A 15,178-nucleotide genomic window follows, 5' to 3' on the forward strand; every position below is an offset into this window, starting at 1 on the left:
ATGCGAACAGAAGTTGGAAGTATGGGAGCAGATATTTCTCTAGAGTGGATGTATTCTGAAGGTAATTGTTTATGAGACAGGTCATCCGTCTCTGACAGTACAGAAGGCTTTGCTTCAATATTCAAAGCTAACATCTCAATATGGAAGCTCACTGCTCTTGTCCCACTCCTTGCCCAGCAACCAGGCCATTCCATCCAGAGACTTGATTCGCATCTCATCACTGTGCGTATCGGGATGAGGAATCGTGCACCAGCCGGCATGATCAATGTTCTGGATGATATCGATTCGTGTCTCAGCGACACCTTTTTCTTCCAGAACCTTGGCGTAGACGACTGCATCGTCGCGGAGAATATCGCGCTGTCCGGCCTGGAAGTACACCCTGGGTGCATGATGCCCCGCAATCTTGGCGAGATCGAGGTTTATTGGCGAGAACCAAGGCGAATGATAATCAGGCTTGAGTCTTGAATCGGTTACTTCCAAAGCCTCCGCAGAGACCACGGGAGCGTCGGCGTGCTCTACACGGGACGTCCATATGGACGCGTATTTTGCTGGCAAGTTGCTTTCATGGAATAGGAGGGGAATCGAGAGAAAGACACCGGTGACGGGATGCTCGATGACGGCACGGCCCTCGGTGAGCTTCGACGACTTGTCCACTGCGTCTGCCGCAGAGATGCCAGCAACGACGGCCGATAAATTGGCACCGGCACTGACTCCTGACAGAATAATACCCTGGCTGGGGTCGAACTCGATGTTTGTATTTCTAAGAGGACCCTCATTGAGATTTTCAGGGTGCGAGAGCCAAGCGACAATGTCGTATGCGCTGTGCATTGGCGCTGGGAAGGGCTCCTCTGGAGCATATTTGTAGGTAGGGCAGACAACGATCGCGCCAAGGAGGCTGGCATAGCCTCGCGCCGGGCTGAGTACAAACTCGGGGCCGCCAATGACCCAGCCGCCACCGTGGAAAACAACGACTAGGGGTCGCTTTCTTGTGTCATTTGTAGTATCGGCCGGCCAGACAACGATGCTCCTCGAAGTTGTCCCGTCTGGCAGGGGCACTTTGATCGTGTCCTGCTTTAAGTGGGGTGGGCAGGGCCCGAGGATCGTGAGACCCTCCTCGGTCCATTTCTGCATAAACTGGCGCGACTCGGCCACTGATGGATGGGCTAAGCTTGCTGCCATATTGTATTTTGAGGCTGGAGATTTTGTTTTGATTAAAGATGTGCACAAGAGTGCTTCGTGGTTGTGAGTCCTGGGCTTGTTTTGCTAGGAACATATTCAGTTCCTCGGGGTCTCCTCTTTGCATTTATTCTTTCTCGGTGCGGAATTAAAAACCATTTTCGCGAAGAGGTCCGAATCCTTCGCACGGAAGACGGCATGGAAACACCCCAGTAACACCGAGTGACTCATGCTGCCCGGCGCGGGATTGCTATCCCGGCAATACTTGGGACACTATCAGGACTGAGAGCAGCTTAGCCTTACGCCCTTCGATCGACACGTCAAAGGAGCTTCTACCAGACCATCCACGAAGTTAAACACAAGGCTGTCAGAGCCAAAGCAACAATTAGACAAGGCGGACATATTCGCATCCCGAGGTTACACATTCATAAGCAAAATGAGGCCAACGACTCTAGAGTTGGGCCGTACGAAATGCATCGGCTTTAGAATGGTCTCTGCACACTTTCTCCGACGTGCATATTTACCCAAAAGCTACGGTACAATCAGTATCCGAACGAGAGGAGTCATGGCACAGAATTTTCTATCATTGAGGATCGAAAACTTGGTAAAAGCTTAGTAAAAGTCTAGCGGGGCGTACCTATTCTTGAAAGCCATGGCTGCTTTCTTTCCAATGAGAAGTCTTTGAATCTCGAAACATCTCATGTCGATTCCTCATCAGGCCCTGTATGATGCAACGGCTCATATGAAGATGGATGCAAGCCAAAATTGGTACCAGCAGCCAGAATGACGACACCAACTGCTACTACACATGGCAGGACTAAACGATTGTCAGTCCTGATCTCCTCAAGAAGCGAAAACGGCTTGGCTTACTGAAGGTAGTATGCATGGCATATTCAAAAGCACCAAGGACTTTGGCACGAGGGTGATCCTCGAGCAGGCTTATGGTCTGTAAATCTCGTAGCGCATCGGCAATGATCTAACTCGGTCAGCCGCGGCACCATCCTCTAATAGTTGGCTGACTGACCTTCTCTGTAGTTTCGGAGTTGCCTAGGGCCGCTCGTACCGATGGCTTCACTACCGACCGTGCAATAGTCGACATGAGGGCTATCCCGAGGTCTGCACCGAATGTTTCAACGAGATAGTAAAGCGCTAGAGTTTGTGGCCACCCTGCAGCCTGTAAGGATCAGCTGGCCAATATGGTCTGGATGTCCGAGATCTCTCACATTGCTTCTGTGTACTCGAAAGCGTCGCATACAAAAGACAGCTCTGCCATGCGCCTGTACATATGCCAAAGCCAACGAGGAAAGGCGAGTACTGCACAAGCTCGGGTTCTTGAACTCGTGAGATCAGCTTTCGAAACGAACACAGAAGCAATACTGTACAAGACTAACTTATGACTCTGGTGACGTAGAGCAGGCAGAAGCATTCCAAGATTACTGCGTTCGCCAGCATGATGCGCTGTACAGGGAGGGCATCAGTCTTGATGAGATATCCTCCAAGAATCGCTCCCACAGGAAACCCGAGGAAGACGCAAGTCAATGCCCAGTCTTCGAAAGCCGGCTTCTCGAATGCACGTATTTGAGCATATGAAGGGATGATAAAGACGATCTGTCCACATTGTCAGCGTGATGAAGTTTCTCTCAAAGGTTGAGTTAGTCGAACACTGTTAAGGATCATAATCACGCCAAAGACCTGGAACAAAACCCTCAGGTACTTGGCTTCGAAAACTGGCTGCATGTTCACTATGGGAACACGGGCTACCTTGGCCTCGAACAGCACGAAGAAGGAGATAAACAGTGGACTGCAGATCAGGAGTGTGATCTCAATCGGATGTGCCCAGTCGAGGAAGTTGTCCCCGAGCGTCACGGCAACAAGCGGGATGGCCACCGCCAACAGGAGCAGAACCCAGCCTTCCAGGTCGATGCGCGGCATCCGGGAGTGGCCCTTTTCGAGCAAAGGTGAATGTGAGTACTCCGGTCTCGAGCTGATGACTGCAAAGGAGAAGAGCACCAAGCCAATTCCGACGACAGTGAGGGCAGACTCAAGCAAGAAGACGCTGGCTGACCGTCAGTAATGATTTGCAGCATTAGGCACCAGGCTGACCATGTTCCAACTCACGAATGCCACGAAAAACGCCGTAACATCCAGGCACCAAATGGCCCGGCGATCATGCTTGTTCCCATCTCAACACAGGTAACGAAGCTTTCCCAAATGGCAAGTTGTTGAATCCCAACGATCTCTTCAATCTCCAGTCAGTCAAAGACAATATGTGAGCGATACAAGGCGCCCACCATTAATGGAGATCATGGAGAGTAGAGTGATTCCAGAAGACCCGAGTCCGAGGGCGAATCTGGAACACAACAGTTGCCAGAAAGAGGTACTTATCGCACTTCGAAATCCCTGTTAGTACGCTTTGCTGCATGACAAGGCACAAGAAATGAACTCGGACATAATCACCACAAGGTGGATGCAATCGCGAAGGCGCTGTATGCGACCAGCATCATCCGTTTCATTCCAAAAGCATGGAGGAGATACGAGTACTGCGAGAATGTTAGGCTTGCCTAACATCTTGTCGACTGACATGGAGGATCTTAGAGACCAGTGGCACAAAGACTGCTGAACATATCGATGCGGTGAGCATGATCCATGGCGCGTCTTTGAAATGTTGGAGATCCGAAGCTGGCACCGGGGCATGACTGATCAATAAAGCCACAGCGAACACAGGGACATTTGAATATCGGCGACGCACCGAGACGCGGGTAGTTTGTCGCCAGGAAGGCGATGTCAAATGCCTTGACGATGATCCTGCGTCGTCGCTGTCAGGATGTGTGACAGGAACGAGAGAAAAGAGGGGGAGTGTGTGAGCCTTGCATACTTACCCAGCAAGCAGGGCAGGGGCAATCCAAATGAGAAGTCCAGAAGCATTAGCTCTGTAATCGCGGGCATCGCCGTCCACGGTTGTACGCGGTAGTAAGCTGTCCGTTTCGTTATTATTACCTCCCGAGTCCGCCCGTCTCCCTTGAGCTGCGCCACTGGTCTGCAATTGCTCTTCTGTCTGCGAACGCATGCTAACCTGCGGTGCTGCGCTCATATTAATCGCCAGTTGGTGTTGCAAAGAGGGTGTTATGACACTGGTGATGCAAAATGAGGTGGTGATTTGAAACTCCGAAAATTGGCCCGCGGAGTGCAGGTGCAGGTGCCTCCCTTCGTACGCGGGCAGGGTTTGCCCGTCGCTGGAGCCCCTGCCAACCTTCCTGCAGGTAGCCGAGACACTGAAAGTAGACGATCACAGCAACCCCCTTCCCCCCCCCCCCCCCCCCAAATTTTCACTCCTAGACTCTACGTTTTCCTGACAGGCAACTCTAGCTGGGCTGTATGGGACTTGTTTCATAATCTAATTGCATTTCTGACTTATATACGAAGCCTTGTTCTTTCTTGGTTAACGTCGACTTCTTCATCGAGCATGCGCGAGAAAAGCATGCAAAGATGAAAGGATTGGTAGCCACTGGAAGCACACATAAAAGAAAGAAAGGAAGGAAGGTTTGTCATTTGCTCTAAACAGTGATTGCAGCATCTAACCCAAGGACCAGACCTCTCTGTCCCCTTCTGTAAACGCCCCCCACCTGAAAGTAACCCCCAAGCCTTCCAAAGGCCCCCCGACTCATCCGGTGAATTCCACTCACACAACGTTGTCAGAAAGGAAATAGGGGCAAGTAAAGTTAAAATACAAAATCGAGGGAAACCCCTCAATCCGGCCATTCTCTTGCACTGCGGCATAGAAAAGCTGAAGGCAGGGAAGAATGCTGTTCCCGAAATATGAGCAAGGGAAAATTCAGAAGCTTCTCGAGAGCGGGAGACGCTGGCTCAGTAAAGAAAAAGGCTCCAGCCAGCCACTTTCCTCTCCATTCTGGTAACGTGTCCGATAATATGCAGGGAGACTTTCCATCCATACGACCGACCTGATGGATACGGTAGCGAATACCCAGTCCACCACCCCGTCCCCCGTCCCCATTTTCATTTTCCGCGTCTCGACCGGCTTATCTTCTCGTATGCCCTCCTCGAGGGTCGCCCTGGCCACTACCTTCGGCAGTTCGTTCTGTTATGCTTCTCAGCGTGTCCTCGTCTGTATTGGTGCTGCCCGTCCATCACACCCAAGTGGCGCTCGAGCATGCTAGCCATCTCCCGCATAGCCTCGCCTTGCACATGCTCAGAGAGGCTGTTGTGCGTGGAAAAGTGCTGTCCCGAATTTCGTGACGTGAGTATGAAAACGTCCGCGAGGAAGGCGAGATCCAAGGTTGGAAAGTGTTGGGCAGTGAAGTTGGTGGCAGTCAATCTCCGCTCTGGAATTTGGGCTGTCCAGGACCCAATACCCTCAAGGCTCTGGTTCTGGGGGCAAGACATTATTCGTTGCTTTCTAGTAATAGACTGCCCTCTGCGAAATTATTACAAGTTCCCTGCAGTGAGGAACCGTATTATTGTCTTATTTAATATGGGACTGATGGCGATAGAGCCTGGAATGTTGATGCTGTCTCGGGTGATGTGCTTTCGACTGAGGACTTTTTGGGCATTGAGAGCGTGATTCGATTGAAGTTTGATTAATCTGAGAAGCACCGTGAGCGCGGATGAAGGAATAAAGACTTGGTCATATGGAATTTCTGGGAGCCATAAGCATAAATCATTGTGAACTCGTCCCGAATGAATTTCTAGATTGGCAAACAGGATCTATCTAGCTTTGAGTCACAGCGGATGGATAGAATAGGACAGCGGTCGGGCGTCCTGCAACTCTGACCCAAATCCGCGCAAAGGCTGTATGTTTGCACTGCCGGGTTCCCAGAAGGGAAGACGAAGCTCTCGCGATATCCCAAGACGTTTTCAATCACTACGGACCTCAGGAATGTCACGTCATGGAGCTCGTTTGTCACTTAGGGATTACCCTGCTCAGCCTCCCTTCGCAACCTTGTGTCTTGCTGGCAGCCATCACAGGTCATCTCAATTGCTTCTTTTGGACAAGACCTAGGCATTTTGACGTATGGTGCGTGGCTGCTGTGATTTACGTTGTCATCCACCTGCTCGCTGTGCCTTAGCCAGAGAAGACCAAAAAAGAAGAAACTCCAAGTCTCATTGTACGATGACCGCCACACGCGGTCGGCCGGCTGGGCCAGAGCCAGTTCAGGCCTGGGGCCAGCTGCGGCATACACAATAGGCGCCAAGAGCGCGCCTTGTTTGCATACACAACACGAGCAGGGTGTATCCCTCGAGCCGAACTCGAGGGCCAGCCTCGGTGCTCGACAGTGGTATCTGCGCAAGGTTGCACTGGTGGCGTGTCCCTCGCCTCCTGTGGGGTTGCTGAGGGGAGGAGAGGGGCGCCCAGATCAGACCATGGTTGCACCAAGGCCCTCCTTCGCCAAAATGTAAATATCGACCCGCTCCTCCTCGCCATCCACTTGAGCCGTTACTGCTCCAAGAAGGCGATAGCCAAGGTGCTCGTAAAGCAGCCTGCCCATGGGGCTGGCCATCACGGTCAGGCTCCAGCCGCCGCCCCTCTTGATGGCTTCCTGCTCGCCCCACCCGCATAGCATGGTGCCGGCCCCGCGGCGGCGGAAGTTAGGATGGGTGATGAGCCACTGTAGGCTTAGCTGCTCGCCCCCATATCTGCCGAAGTATTTGGGAAACGCCATAGACATCGTCTGGGCGTATTCCTTCATATGCTCTGGGTTAGCATCGCGCCGCTCATTGATGCCATGATCTAACAAGACCGGTCAGCTGCTGCCTCATCCTAAAAAGGCAGGACAGCGCCGTGCATACCTCGGCTTCTCGCCTTTGTGTTCACTGCAGTGTCCCAGACGGCATACGCAATTGGTCTGTCTACGATTGTCTGGTCCTGGCCACGCTCATCACCAGCCACAGGCTGTGTCGCGACCAGCACGACAAACTTCTCAGGCTGATCAATGTATGCCTCGTGGTCCCGCCTTGTCCACTTCCAGAAGTCGTCTGGGTATTTATCGCGAAACGGATACTTGTAGTCACAGCCAGGATCGTCTGGGAAGCCGGCCTTGACGATGTCGGTGATGTTGTCCAGATCCTTCTTATCAGCTGGGCGAATGCTGATGGGGCCCGATGGCGCTTCCGCCTTGGAGAGTCTCGGGCCCATAATTCCGCACAACAGCCACCGAGGCAGCTGGCGGCGGCTCCACGTGCTGTGTCGTGATGTGATGATGTGCGTGCGAGGCTCTAAAAGTTGCCTCACCCAGGAGGGCGGAGACGCGTTGTGATTGGTGACTAAGTAGCTACCGCAGCCTCTTAGCTTTCACAGAAGAAGCAAGGAAGAGGGAGCTGGAAACATTGGATCTGCCTGCCTGCCTTGCTACCTCACGGCCGGTTATTTAAGGCCTTTACGCCGAAAGTGATAGGCTTGGGATCTGGGGTGTCGGTTGCTTTTTTACGGATTCTGGATCATGGGGCCGATTTCCTTCAGACGATCCGCAGCCACGACTTCCCTTTCTGGCAATCGGCGAACGACCGAATACAGCAGTAGCGTGCTGCCGCACCTGCAGTCTGACATACAAGCTAATGCACAGCAGTAGGTGTGCCCCCGCTCCGCCATACCCAGGGGGTGTGCCTTGTGGGGCTACAGGGCTGTTCAGTGAGGTGACCACGGTGACTCAGCATGCCGTCTAGCTCAAGGCGCTAATATGACTTCTCACCTGGCTGAGACTGCCTCTCGCCCGCCTCGTCACGTCTTGATTTGATCGATAGTCTTCCCGCATGATGCGGTTGGTGCGACCTCAAAACTACACTGAATTTCCTGAGATTATCCTTCCCTCTTCTTCTCGCTTCCCGTGTCTTCCCGTGTGTGCTCCAGGACACCCGTTAAGACGCTGAACACCACGGGTCAATTCAACCAACTATCGAACTGGCATGCACGTGGCCTTGCTTGGGTCGTCAGCCATGGGCGTTGTAGGTCAGCAGTCACCAGACAATTCTAAAGGCCTGGGGGAAATTTCGATGATTCCAGGGTGTGACTGCCATTACGATTTGCGTGGTCCTTCCGATACTGGCGACCAGAAGGGGAAATCGGCAGCGGGTGTCCCAACATGGCATCCGCAGAGCACTTTGCCCCCCATCACAATGAAGCTGGGTGACATGCACACTTCGCCTGTCTCTCAGCCGTTTGGTCTCTGCGCCGAGGAGACGACCCCGTTCTCGGTCTTTGTGTCATCAGAAACAAGCCTCCAAAGTCCCAGAAGCTCGGCTCCTCTCGACACCTTATCGCCCAATACACCCTCGACAGGGACGATCCAGCTGCGCTCCCCCTTCGTCGACAAGGCTCCATACGATAACCCCTCGTCTTCTCGAGCCATTCAGAGTTCGCTCTCGGTGGGTCGTGAGTCCGTACTTCATATTGTGCCGTATATTCATGGCAAGCCATCTCGGAAGAAGTTGGCTGCGGGGACGGCACCCAAGGCGGGACCCAAGCCCAGGCAGCCTAGACCTCGACAATCGTTCTCGAGGATCGATGTCTTACAGACCGACAAGGTATGGGCTCCATTTGCCGCATATCCAGTCACGTCACAGGTTACTTACTTGCCCTCGCTATCAAGACACCGCAGATGACAATAAAGAAAGACATCCACGGGCAGACTGCTGGTACCGAGATTGTCTTTGGTCACAACCAGCTCGTCCGTGTTTTCCCTACAGAGATCCAAGAGCGCGAAACAAGCAACACGAGGCGCATAGGGGCCTGTGTGAGATGCAAACAAATGCGACAACGCGTAGGTACCTCCCGGGTATTCAGAATTATGGCGGCATACGCTCAACCCCTGAACTTGTAGTGCTCTTGGCCACAGGCCCCGGGCAGTATGTACCAACCTTGCATTCGGTGCCAAGATTTCATTGTGAAATCGTACATGCGACACGTCAACAGCATTCCGTACCATCCTTGCATACGAGCGGACCTACTCGACCTTCGTTTACACAGGCAGGGTAAGCAAGACTCTGCTCTCATGGCGGATGACTCCTTTCCCCCCCCCCCCTGGTCTCTTTTATATTCATTCTTAACACCTCCAGGGCCTACAATCCGTAATGATCTCCAACCCTGGTTCCAGGAGAAACAGAGGCTGCTATTGGAAGCCAATGAGAAGCCTTCCACCCACCTTTTGTTCCTTACCCAGGGATTTGGAGAGGCGTTCGAGGATGCACTGTCGGTCCACGTCTCTCGCTTCCAAAAGAAGCCCGGGGATAGGACAGCCTACTACTGGACTGACTGGTCCGGACGGCCTCGATCCATGGAAATGCCACCGTATTTCATCAGCGACCTAGAAGAGGCGCGTAAGAATCTTTTTGATTTCACTAGGAATGTCCGTTCTGTCTATATCGAGACAATTACGGCGGACTCAAACTCGATCATTCGCAAAACATTTCAAGCTGCTCTCCATTTTGGGGCCTACAGTAACGTAGGGGTAAGATTCTTGCTCTGGGCTTGTGAGCTGCGCTGACGGTCTGTGTTGATGAATAGGCAAACCTGGTGTCGGATGCCCTGGACATCTGGGTTGCGGCACGCCTGATCGAGACACAATTCCGCGTGTTCAATGGCGGGTTTATGGCGGGAATGAAAAACATAGACGAGGCTGGGCACCCCTTCGACGGCTTCATACCCGTGACACCCATGATGGACTCTCAACTTGATGACTTGGTCATCCGTGACCTGATTCGCCCCCTCTGTGCTCGGTTCCTGGCAAGACTGAAGGGAAAAATAGAGGAACGAAAGCGAGAGAACTGGATGGAGATCTACCTTGCCATGTTCATCATGATGTCAAACATGAGCCTAATATTGAAGGACATGGCCGGTCAAGCAAAGTGGAAAGGCTTGAAGGTCAGCCAAGTACCTTTTACCCCACGACTGTCCACATCAGGGCTGATGTGAAATTTAGCCCGGCAATCGCGGTGGAACACTCACGCAGGGCTTCATGCACGCATGCAAGACCTTGCTGGCATACTTCCATCATGCATGTGCTGGTGCGGTCCCCATCACGAGTATATTTACCGAGTCCCAAAACGCCGCCAACGCACCTTACTATGGCATGGAACCAGACCAAATCGAGTATTTGTGCAACATTCGGCAGGAGATTTTTCGGCAAGGTTAGTCTTGTCGTATTTGAAACCCCTCACTCTTTCCAGATTTTCTATGTCTTTTCCTTTCTTTCCTTTTTTTTTTCCCCTTCTTTTCTTTTGGTTTTCTCCTCTGGCTATTCTTCGCTTGCCCCGGAACTGACGCGAGAGCCGCGTAGGAGAGAAGCTCGCCAACTGGAACTCAATGTCCATGTACGATGACGAGCTGTACTGGTGTTATCAGCTTTTGGTAAAAGATTGGCGCGGTGACATCCCTTACCTAGCCGGTGAGATTGATGATTTCCGGGAAGAGGATTTTCTCTCGTCGTCCACTACGTAGGCTCACATAATTCACATGCAAATCTTATTCTCATTCATGAATCTCGGAACATAATCTATGTTGGGGGCCGTTGCATCGATCTGCGTCGTATCTGCATGAGTTGTAAATATCGACGGATGTCACTGCAGAATGGGGTTGTACTTCAGTCGTGTGGTCACATTTCCACGCACCCTCCTCTGGACCGGTGAACTCTGATCTGGTTCTCCCCCACGTTCTCCTCGGCTGCGTTGACACATTGGGAAGCGGATCATGAGGGACTATTGCATCTGTTGGATAACCAACTCGAGTAAGGCTCTAAATCGGAGAGGGGTGTGGTAGAAGAGGGGTTATAACATAGGGGGGAGGGGGGAGCGCCGTTGCAGAGCCGCAATTCCTAGCAGCCAGACCAACTTGTCGCTGTAACTTTTGTGTATAAATACCTGTCTTCAAGATGGCTTCCAGATGCAGATCTCAGAAACAAGAGTTATCAACATCAAGCTTTATCACAAGGTCATCACTACCATCAAACTCGTTCCAAACATGGCCGCTGTAGCCAGTGTACAGGCGCAAGGCCTGGACTACGATTCTCCGACCTTGTTTCGAGGTCCACCTTCAGCCCAGCAGGAACTTAATAATCAAGTCAAGGATGCTCTGTCCGGCTTTCCCTCCCACTACACGGGTGAGCGAGTCTGGACGGGCTCTGACATGTCCCGGAAGCAAGACGATTGGACCACTCTCTTGACTGAGCAAGACCTGGGTCATATCATCGAAGCCTTGCACTACTTCCAAGGTAAGAGATACAGACAAGAGAAGCCACTCTTGTTATTTATCTCAAGATACATCAGCTAATTTGCTCATTTTTGATAATTAGGTCTGGGCCTGGGCCCTGATGCAATGACTCCGGAGCGGTTCCCCCTGCCAGCGGAGCTTAGCAACAGGCTGAGGAAGATCTCGTATGACTGTCACGAGGGTCGTGGATTCGGTGTTCTCCGGGGCCTACGCCCTGGGGATCTCACAGACAAGGAGAATGTGCTGGTTCTCGCAGGTGTCTCGTCGCATGTCGCCCCTGTACGAGGCTTCCAGGACATCAACCGAGAGCTCGTAACTTGTACGTGCCACATCCCTTAAGAAGAATGGTGGAGAGGGATAACGACAAAAGCGTCTCACTGACACTTCGTACAGGCCATGTCATCAGCGAGGACACTAGGCCTGGGGCAGGTGAGCAGAAGCTTCGGCCTGCTTTCACCAACGGACGCCTGGTAAGAACCGGCCTGTATTCAACAATCATCGTAGGCAAGCAACTACTGACTTTCCACGGCAGGCGTTTCACACCGATCTCGGTGACATTCTTACTTTGTTCAACCAAGATGTCTCAGATACCGGTGGCAAGACCATGATTGTTAGCAGCTCGCAGATCTACAACAGCCTTGCCGCAATGCGGCCCGATCTCCTTGAGGAGCTTGGTAAGAAATGGGTATTCACCAAGTACGCAAGTCCCCGCCCCAAGAAGGGAAAATAAAACAAAAAAACAAACACACACAACAGCCAGCATGGCTGACCATCCTACAGCTCCATGGACTACCATACAGATGGCACTCCTCTGGTCCTCAACGCCAGTGGAGACCGCCTCGTGTTTCAGTACTCCCGCCTCCCCATCACTGGCTTCCGCAACACAGGCACCAACCCGAGCCTGCCTCCAGTCTCGGCCCGCCGTCTTGAGGCCATGACCCTCCTTGAGGAATTGGCGTGGAAGAACGCCTTCCCGCTTCCCTGCGAGCGCGGCGACATTGCGTTCATCAACAACCTGTGCCTGATGCACGCGCGTACCGCCTTCGATTTGGACGCCGACGGCAAACCTCTGCCGTCTGCGCGTCACCTCGTCAAGCTGATGCTGCGTGACCCGGAATTGGCATGGGAGCTGCCTGCTGCGCTGGACTGGCAGGTGCAGAGGGTGTATGGGCCCAACCAGGAGGACGGGGGTAGGAAGGAAAAATGGCATCTGACCATTTATGATGAGAAGATGCCGGAAGGCCGTATGTGGGCTGGAGCGGGGAGTTTCAGCAATGGCTAAGATGAGTGTCGATGCCTTCTTTAGCCTAGATAAAGGGCGCGCTTTTCTTTTTGATGATAGCCTTCCATCCCAGTACATGCTGGAGAGGAAGGGATAGTCACTTGGGCTGCTCAGAGCCTCATCGCGAACAATCAGTATACAATAAATGGTACGCCTGACCAGCTGTTCCCACGTAGAGAGTAAGAGTGTTCCTTGTGCGTAAGGACTACCATTTCTGGTTAGATGAAAGAATTATTTGAAAGCAACCAGGCGCGAGGGACAGCAAATAGTCATTTGATACAAGGCAAAAAAGGTAAATATAATTTTGTGTTGTGAGTGACGTCCACAGCCCCATACTTGGCGTACAGTATTTACGTAGTAGGTACTTAAGTAGTCATAGCTCTCTAGGGTTAGGGTGTTAGCGTTTCAATCCTATCTCCTTGGCTTATCATTCTCTTAGCCGCAAGCCCGGCGATGACAGGCTAACAGCCTCTAGCAGCCCACCCCCCCCCCCCCGGCTCCAACTCCCACCGCCACTACCAACTGTCACGACGCAAGATGAGCCCTATACTGCCAGACGATGAGGTCAATCACTTCAAGGCCATACCATGGTGCGCCAAACATCTCGATAGGCCCGGCCTTGTCATTACACCCGCGTTCAGCAGGGTGCCCGGACCCCGCTTTCACGACGCGCTGTTATCCGAGACGCTGAAGACGGAAGACACGATAAAGGCCTTCACCTGCTTTTATCCGCGGCCCAAGAGCGAGCGTGAACTCCTCCCATGGCTGGGGGCGTTCGTGACGCTCGGAAGCATGGTCAGCGGGTATCCTGGGGTCTCTCACGGCGGAGTCATCGCCACCCTCCTCGACGAGACGCTGGGTCTCCTTGCGCCTGGAAGTCGATGGCGGGCGTACAAAGAAGGTGTGCCGGCTGTCGTGACGGCATATCTGAACACCAACTTCCTTGGAAAAGTCAAAATCCCAGGAACCTATCTGATCATGGTCCGTTTGAAGAAGGCAGATGGGAGGAAATTGTTTGTGGACGGGGTCATGGAGGATGAGGAAGGCGAGCAGCTGGCTAGAGCCGAGGCACTCTTTGTGGAACTTCGAGAGAAGCTATAGGATGTTAGGATGGTATATGGACCTATTCTTTGACAACCACGAGCATTGGACAACATTCAACACAAAGTCAACCAGACACAGCAACCTAGACACACCCACGCAGGGTCCCCTCCCCCCAGCTCCTGACACAGCATTCCATCCCATCTCTAATGCAAACCAGCCAGCCGACGAAACCCAACATTCCCAAGGATGCGGAAGTCTCCCACCTTCTCGATGCCCGGGCCCTCCAACCGGTCGTCCCACTTGCCCATCGCCATCTCCGTCATAAACTCGCCCAGGCGCTGCGTTGGACTCCAGTACGACTTGGCCAGGTGCCGGATGGGCGGCCCGAGAATGGGCGTGATGATATTCTTGTACATCTCTTGGGTTGGGATGTATGGCTTGATGGCGTCGTGCGTTGCAAAATCGATAAAGCACGGGCGGATTGACGTGGCAAGCAGCGCCTTGTTCCTGTTATGCATCCCTGCAAGGAGGACCTCGGTCTCGCCCTTGACAAGCGCAAAGGTCTGGGCAAATCGCCCAGGCTCGATAGTCGCGCCGTGCCCCGACACGTAGACAAAGTGGAAAGGCTTCTCTTCCGTGCCTAGGGTTTCAAAGGCCTCAACCGCGCGTAGAGTGAAGTCCTTGGTGATCTTGACGTACTCCCTGAATTACCATAAGCCACAGTGAGCAACCCATGGTCCAGCGTGCCGGGGGCTGGCGGGGGCTGACTCACTCTTTGCTTACTTGGGTCTGCGAGATGCCCAAGGCCCACACACAACCTGTGGCGCCCGTCAACTGGCTGAGGAGGTTCGCGTCATATTTTTCGAAATCCTTGTGAATGATAACGTTGATTCGAGGGTCCTTCAGATCCTCGGCCATCCGAACCGGTCTTCTGCTGAGGATGGAGATCTTGGTGACGTCCTTCATGCGGACCATAGCATCCAGAACGGCTGAGCCGCACAGGCCTGTTGCCCCGGTGAGGATGAGATGCATCGCGCCGCCCAAGAATGTGATCTATTGTCGTGTACAGCACTGGATTCTGGGAAGCCTCTGGTCAAAAGGAGTGAAGGAAAAGTTCACCGGAGAAACAATACTCTGCAACCCAGATAGAAGACGCTTCACATGGGTGCGAAGTGGAAAGCTCGTAGAAATCTTAGATCTCTTGTATTCACGAATGGTTATGTTCCAACGCTCTCCATGCTAACGTCAGCCAACGGTAGCAGCGGGCGGCCGCTTAAGCGGTAATCCCTGCCAGTGTTGGAATTACATCAGCCACGGCAAGTATTTGAATCGCTCCGCGACCATTTAGTGCAGTAAGCCCTCCTTGATTGTGCTCTGTAGGTTGAAAGTAATTTAAGTAGTATGATGACCAGTTTATTTCACCCGAAGTTCCAAGTCTCAAGGCTAGGCTCTCTGAAACT

The 15,178-nt window shown here is 52.7% G+C and overlaps 7 protein-coding genes across 7 annotated transcripts; 3 read left to right on the forward strand and 4 right to left on the reverse strand.

The window, feature by feature from the left end:
* Nucleotides 1-135: 135 nt before the first annotated feature.
* Nucleotides 136-1,179, reverse strand: M406DRAFT_70217 (uncharacterized protein; the record flags this gene model as incomplete). The annotated part of the gene is made up of 1 exon (XM_040925323.1): nucleotides 136-1,179. One exon carries the CDS (start codon nucleotides 1,177-1,179, stop codon nucleotides 136-138), a length of 1,044 nt encoding a protein of 347 aa, XP_040779082.1.
* Nucleotides 1,180-2,796: 1,617 nt separating this feature from the next.
* Nucleotides 2,797-3,359, reverse strand: M406DRAFT_254562 (uncharacterized protein; the record flags this gene model as incomplete). Its single annotated transcript, XM_040916969.1, has 2 exons — nucleotides 2,797-3,232; nucleotides 3,295-3,359. The coding sequence occupies 2 exons, from the start codon at nucleotides 3,357-3,359 to the stop codon at nucleotides 2,797-2,799; spliced, it is 501 nt and encodes a 166-aa protein (XP_040779083.1).
* A 3,189-nt stretch (nucleotides 3,360-6,548) lies between these two features.
* On the reverse strand, nucleotides 6,549-7,327 carry M406DRAFT_253529 (uncharacterized protein; the record flags this gene model as incomplete). Its single annotated transcript, XM_040916907.1, has 2 exons — nucleotides 6,549-6,922; nucleotides 6,982-7,327. 2 exons carry the CDS (start codon nucleotides 7,325-7,327, stop codon nucleotides 6,549-6,551), a joined length of 720 nt encoding a protein of 239 aa, XP_040779084.1.
* A 1,711-nt stretch (nucleotides 7,328-9,038) lies between these two features.
* On the forward strand, nucleotides 9,039-10,671 carry M406DRAFT_275913 (uncharacterized protein). The gene is made up of 5 exons (XM_040918265.1): nucleotides 9,039-9,159; nucleotides 9,244-9,629; nucleotides 9,692-10,048; nucleotides 10,107-10,314; nucleotides 10,464-10,671. The coding sequence occupies exons 1-5, from the start codon at nucleotides 9,084-9,086 to the stop codon at nucleotides 10,622-10,624; spliced, it is 1,188 nt and encodes a 395-aa protein (XP_040779085.1). The 5' UTR covers nucleotides 9,039-9,083; the 3' UTR covers nucleotides 10,625-10,671.
* Nucleotides 10,672-11,143: 472 nt separating this feature from the next.
* Nucleotides 11,144-12,674, forward strand: M406DRAFT_254217 (Clavaminate synthase-like protein; the record flags this gene model as incomplete). The annotated part of the gene is made up of 5 exons (XM_040916948.1): nucleotides 11,144-11,393; nucleotides 11,475-11,711; nucleotides 11,786-11,862; nucleotides 11,925-12,088; nucleotides 12,173-12,674. 5 exons carry the CDS (start codon nucleotides 11,144-11,146, stop codon nucleotides 12,672-12,674), a joined length of 1,230 nt encoding a protein of 409 aa, XP_040779086.1.
* A 537-nt stretch (nucleotides 12,675-13,211) lies between these two features.
* Nucleotides 13,212-13,775, forward strand: M406DRAFT_252295 (uncharacterized protein; the record flags this gene model as incomplete). Its single annotated transcript, XM_040916830.1, has 1 exon — nucleotides 13,212-13,775. The coding sequence occupies one exon, from the start codon at nucleotides 13,212-13,214 to the stop codon at nucleotides 13,773-13,775; it is 564 nt and encodes a 187-aa protein (XP_040779087.1).
* Nucleotides 13,776-13,921: 146 nt separating this feature from the next.
* M406DRAFT_252049 (putative nucleoside-diphosphate-sugar epimerase) lies at nucleotides 13,922-14,750 on the reverse strand (the record flags this gene model as incomplete). The annotated part of the gene is made up of 2 exons (XM_040916810.1): nucleotides 13,922-14,420; nucleotides 14,491-14,750. The coding sequence occupies 2 exons, from the start codon at nucleotides 14,748-14,750 to the stop codon at nucleotides 13,922-13,924; spliced, it is 759 nt and encodes a 252-aa protein (XP_040779088.1).
* Between the last annotated feature and the right edge of the window lie 428 nt (nucleotides 14,751-15,178).

The sequence above is a fragment of the Cryphonectria parasitica genome (genome assembly GCF_011745365.1).
Source record: "Cryphonectria parasitica EP155 unplaced genomic scaffold M406scaffold_3, whole genome shotgun sequence".
Lineage (NCBI taxonomy): Eukaryota > Fungi > Ascomycota > Sordariomycetes > Diaporthales > Cryphonectriaceae > Cryphonectria > Cryphonectria parasitica.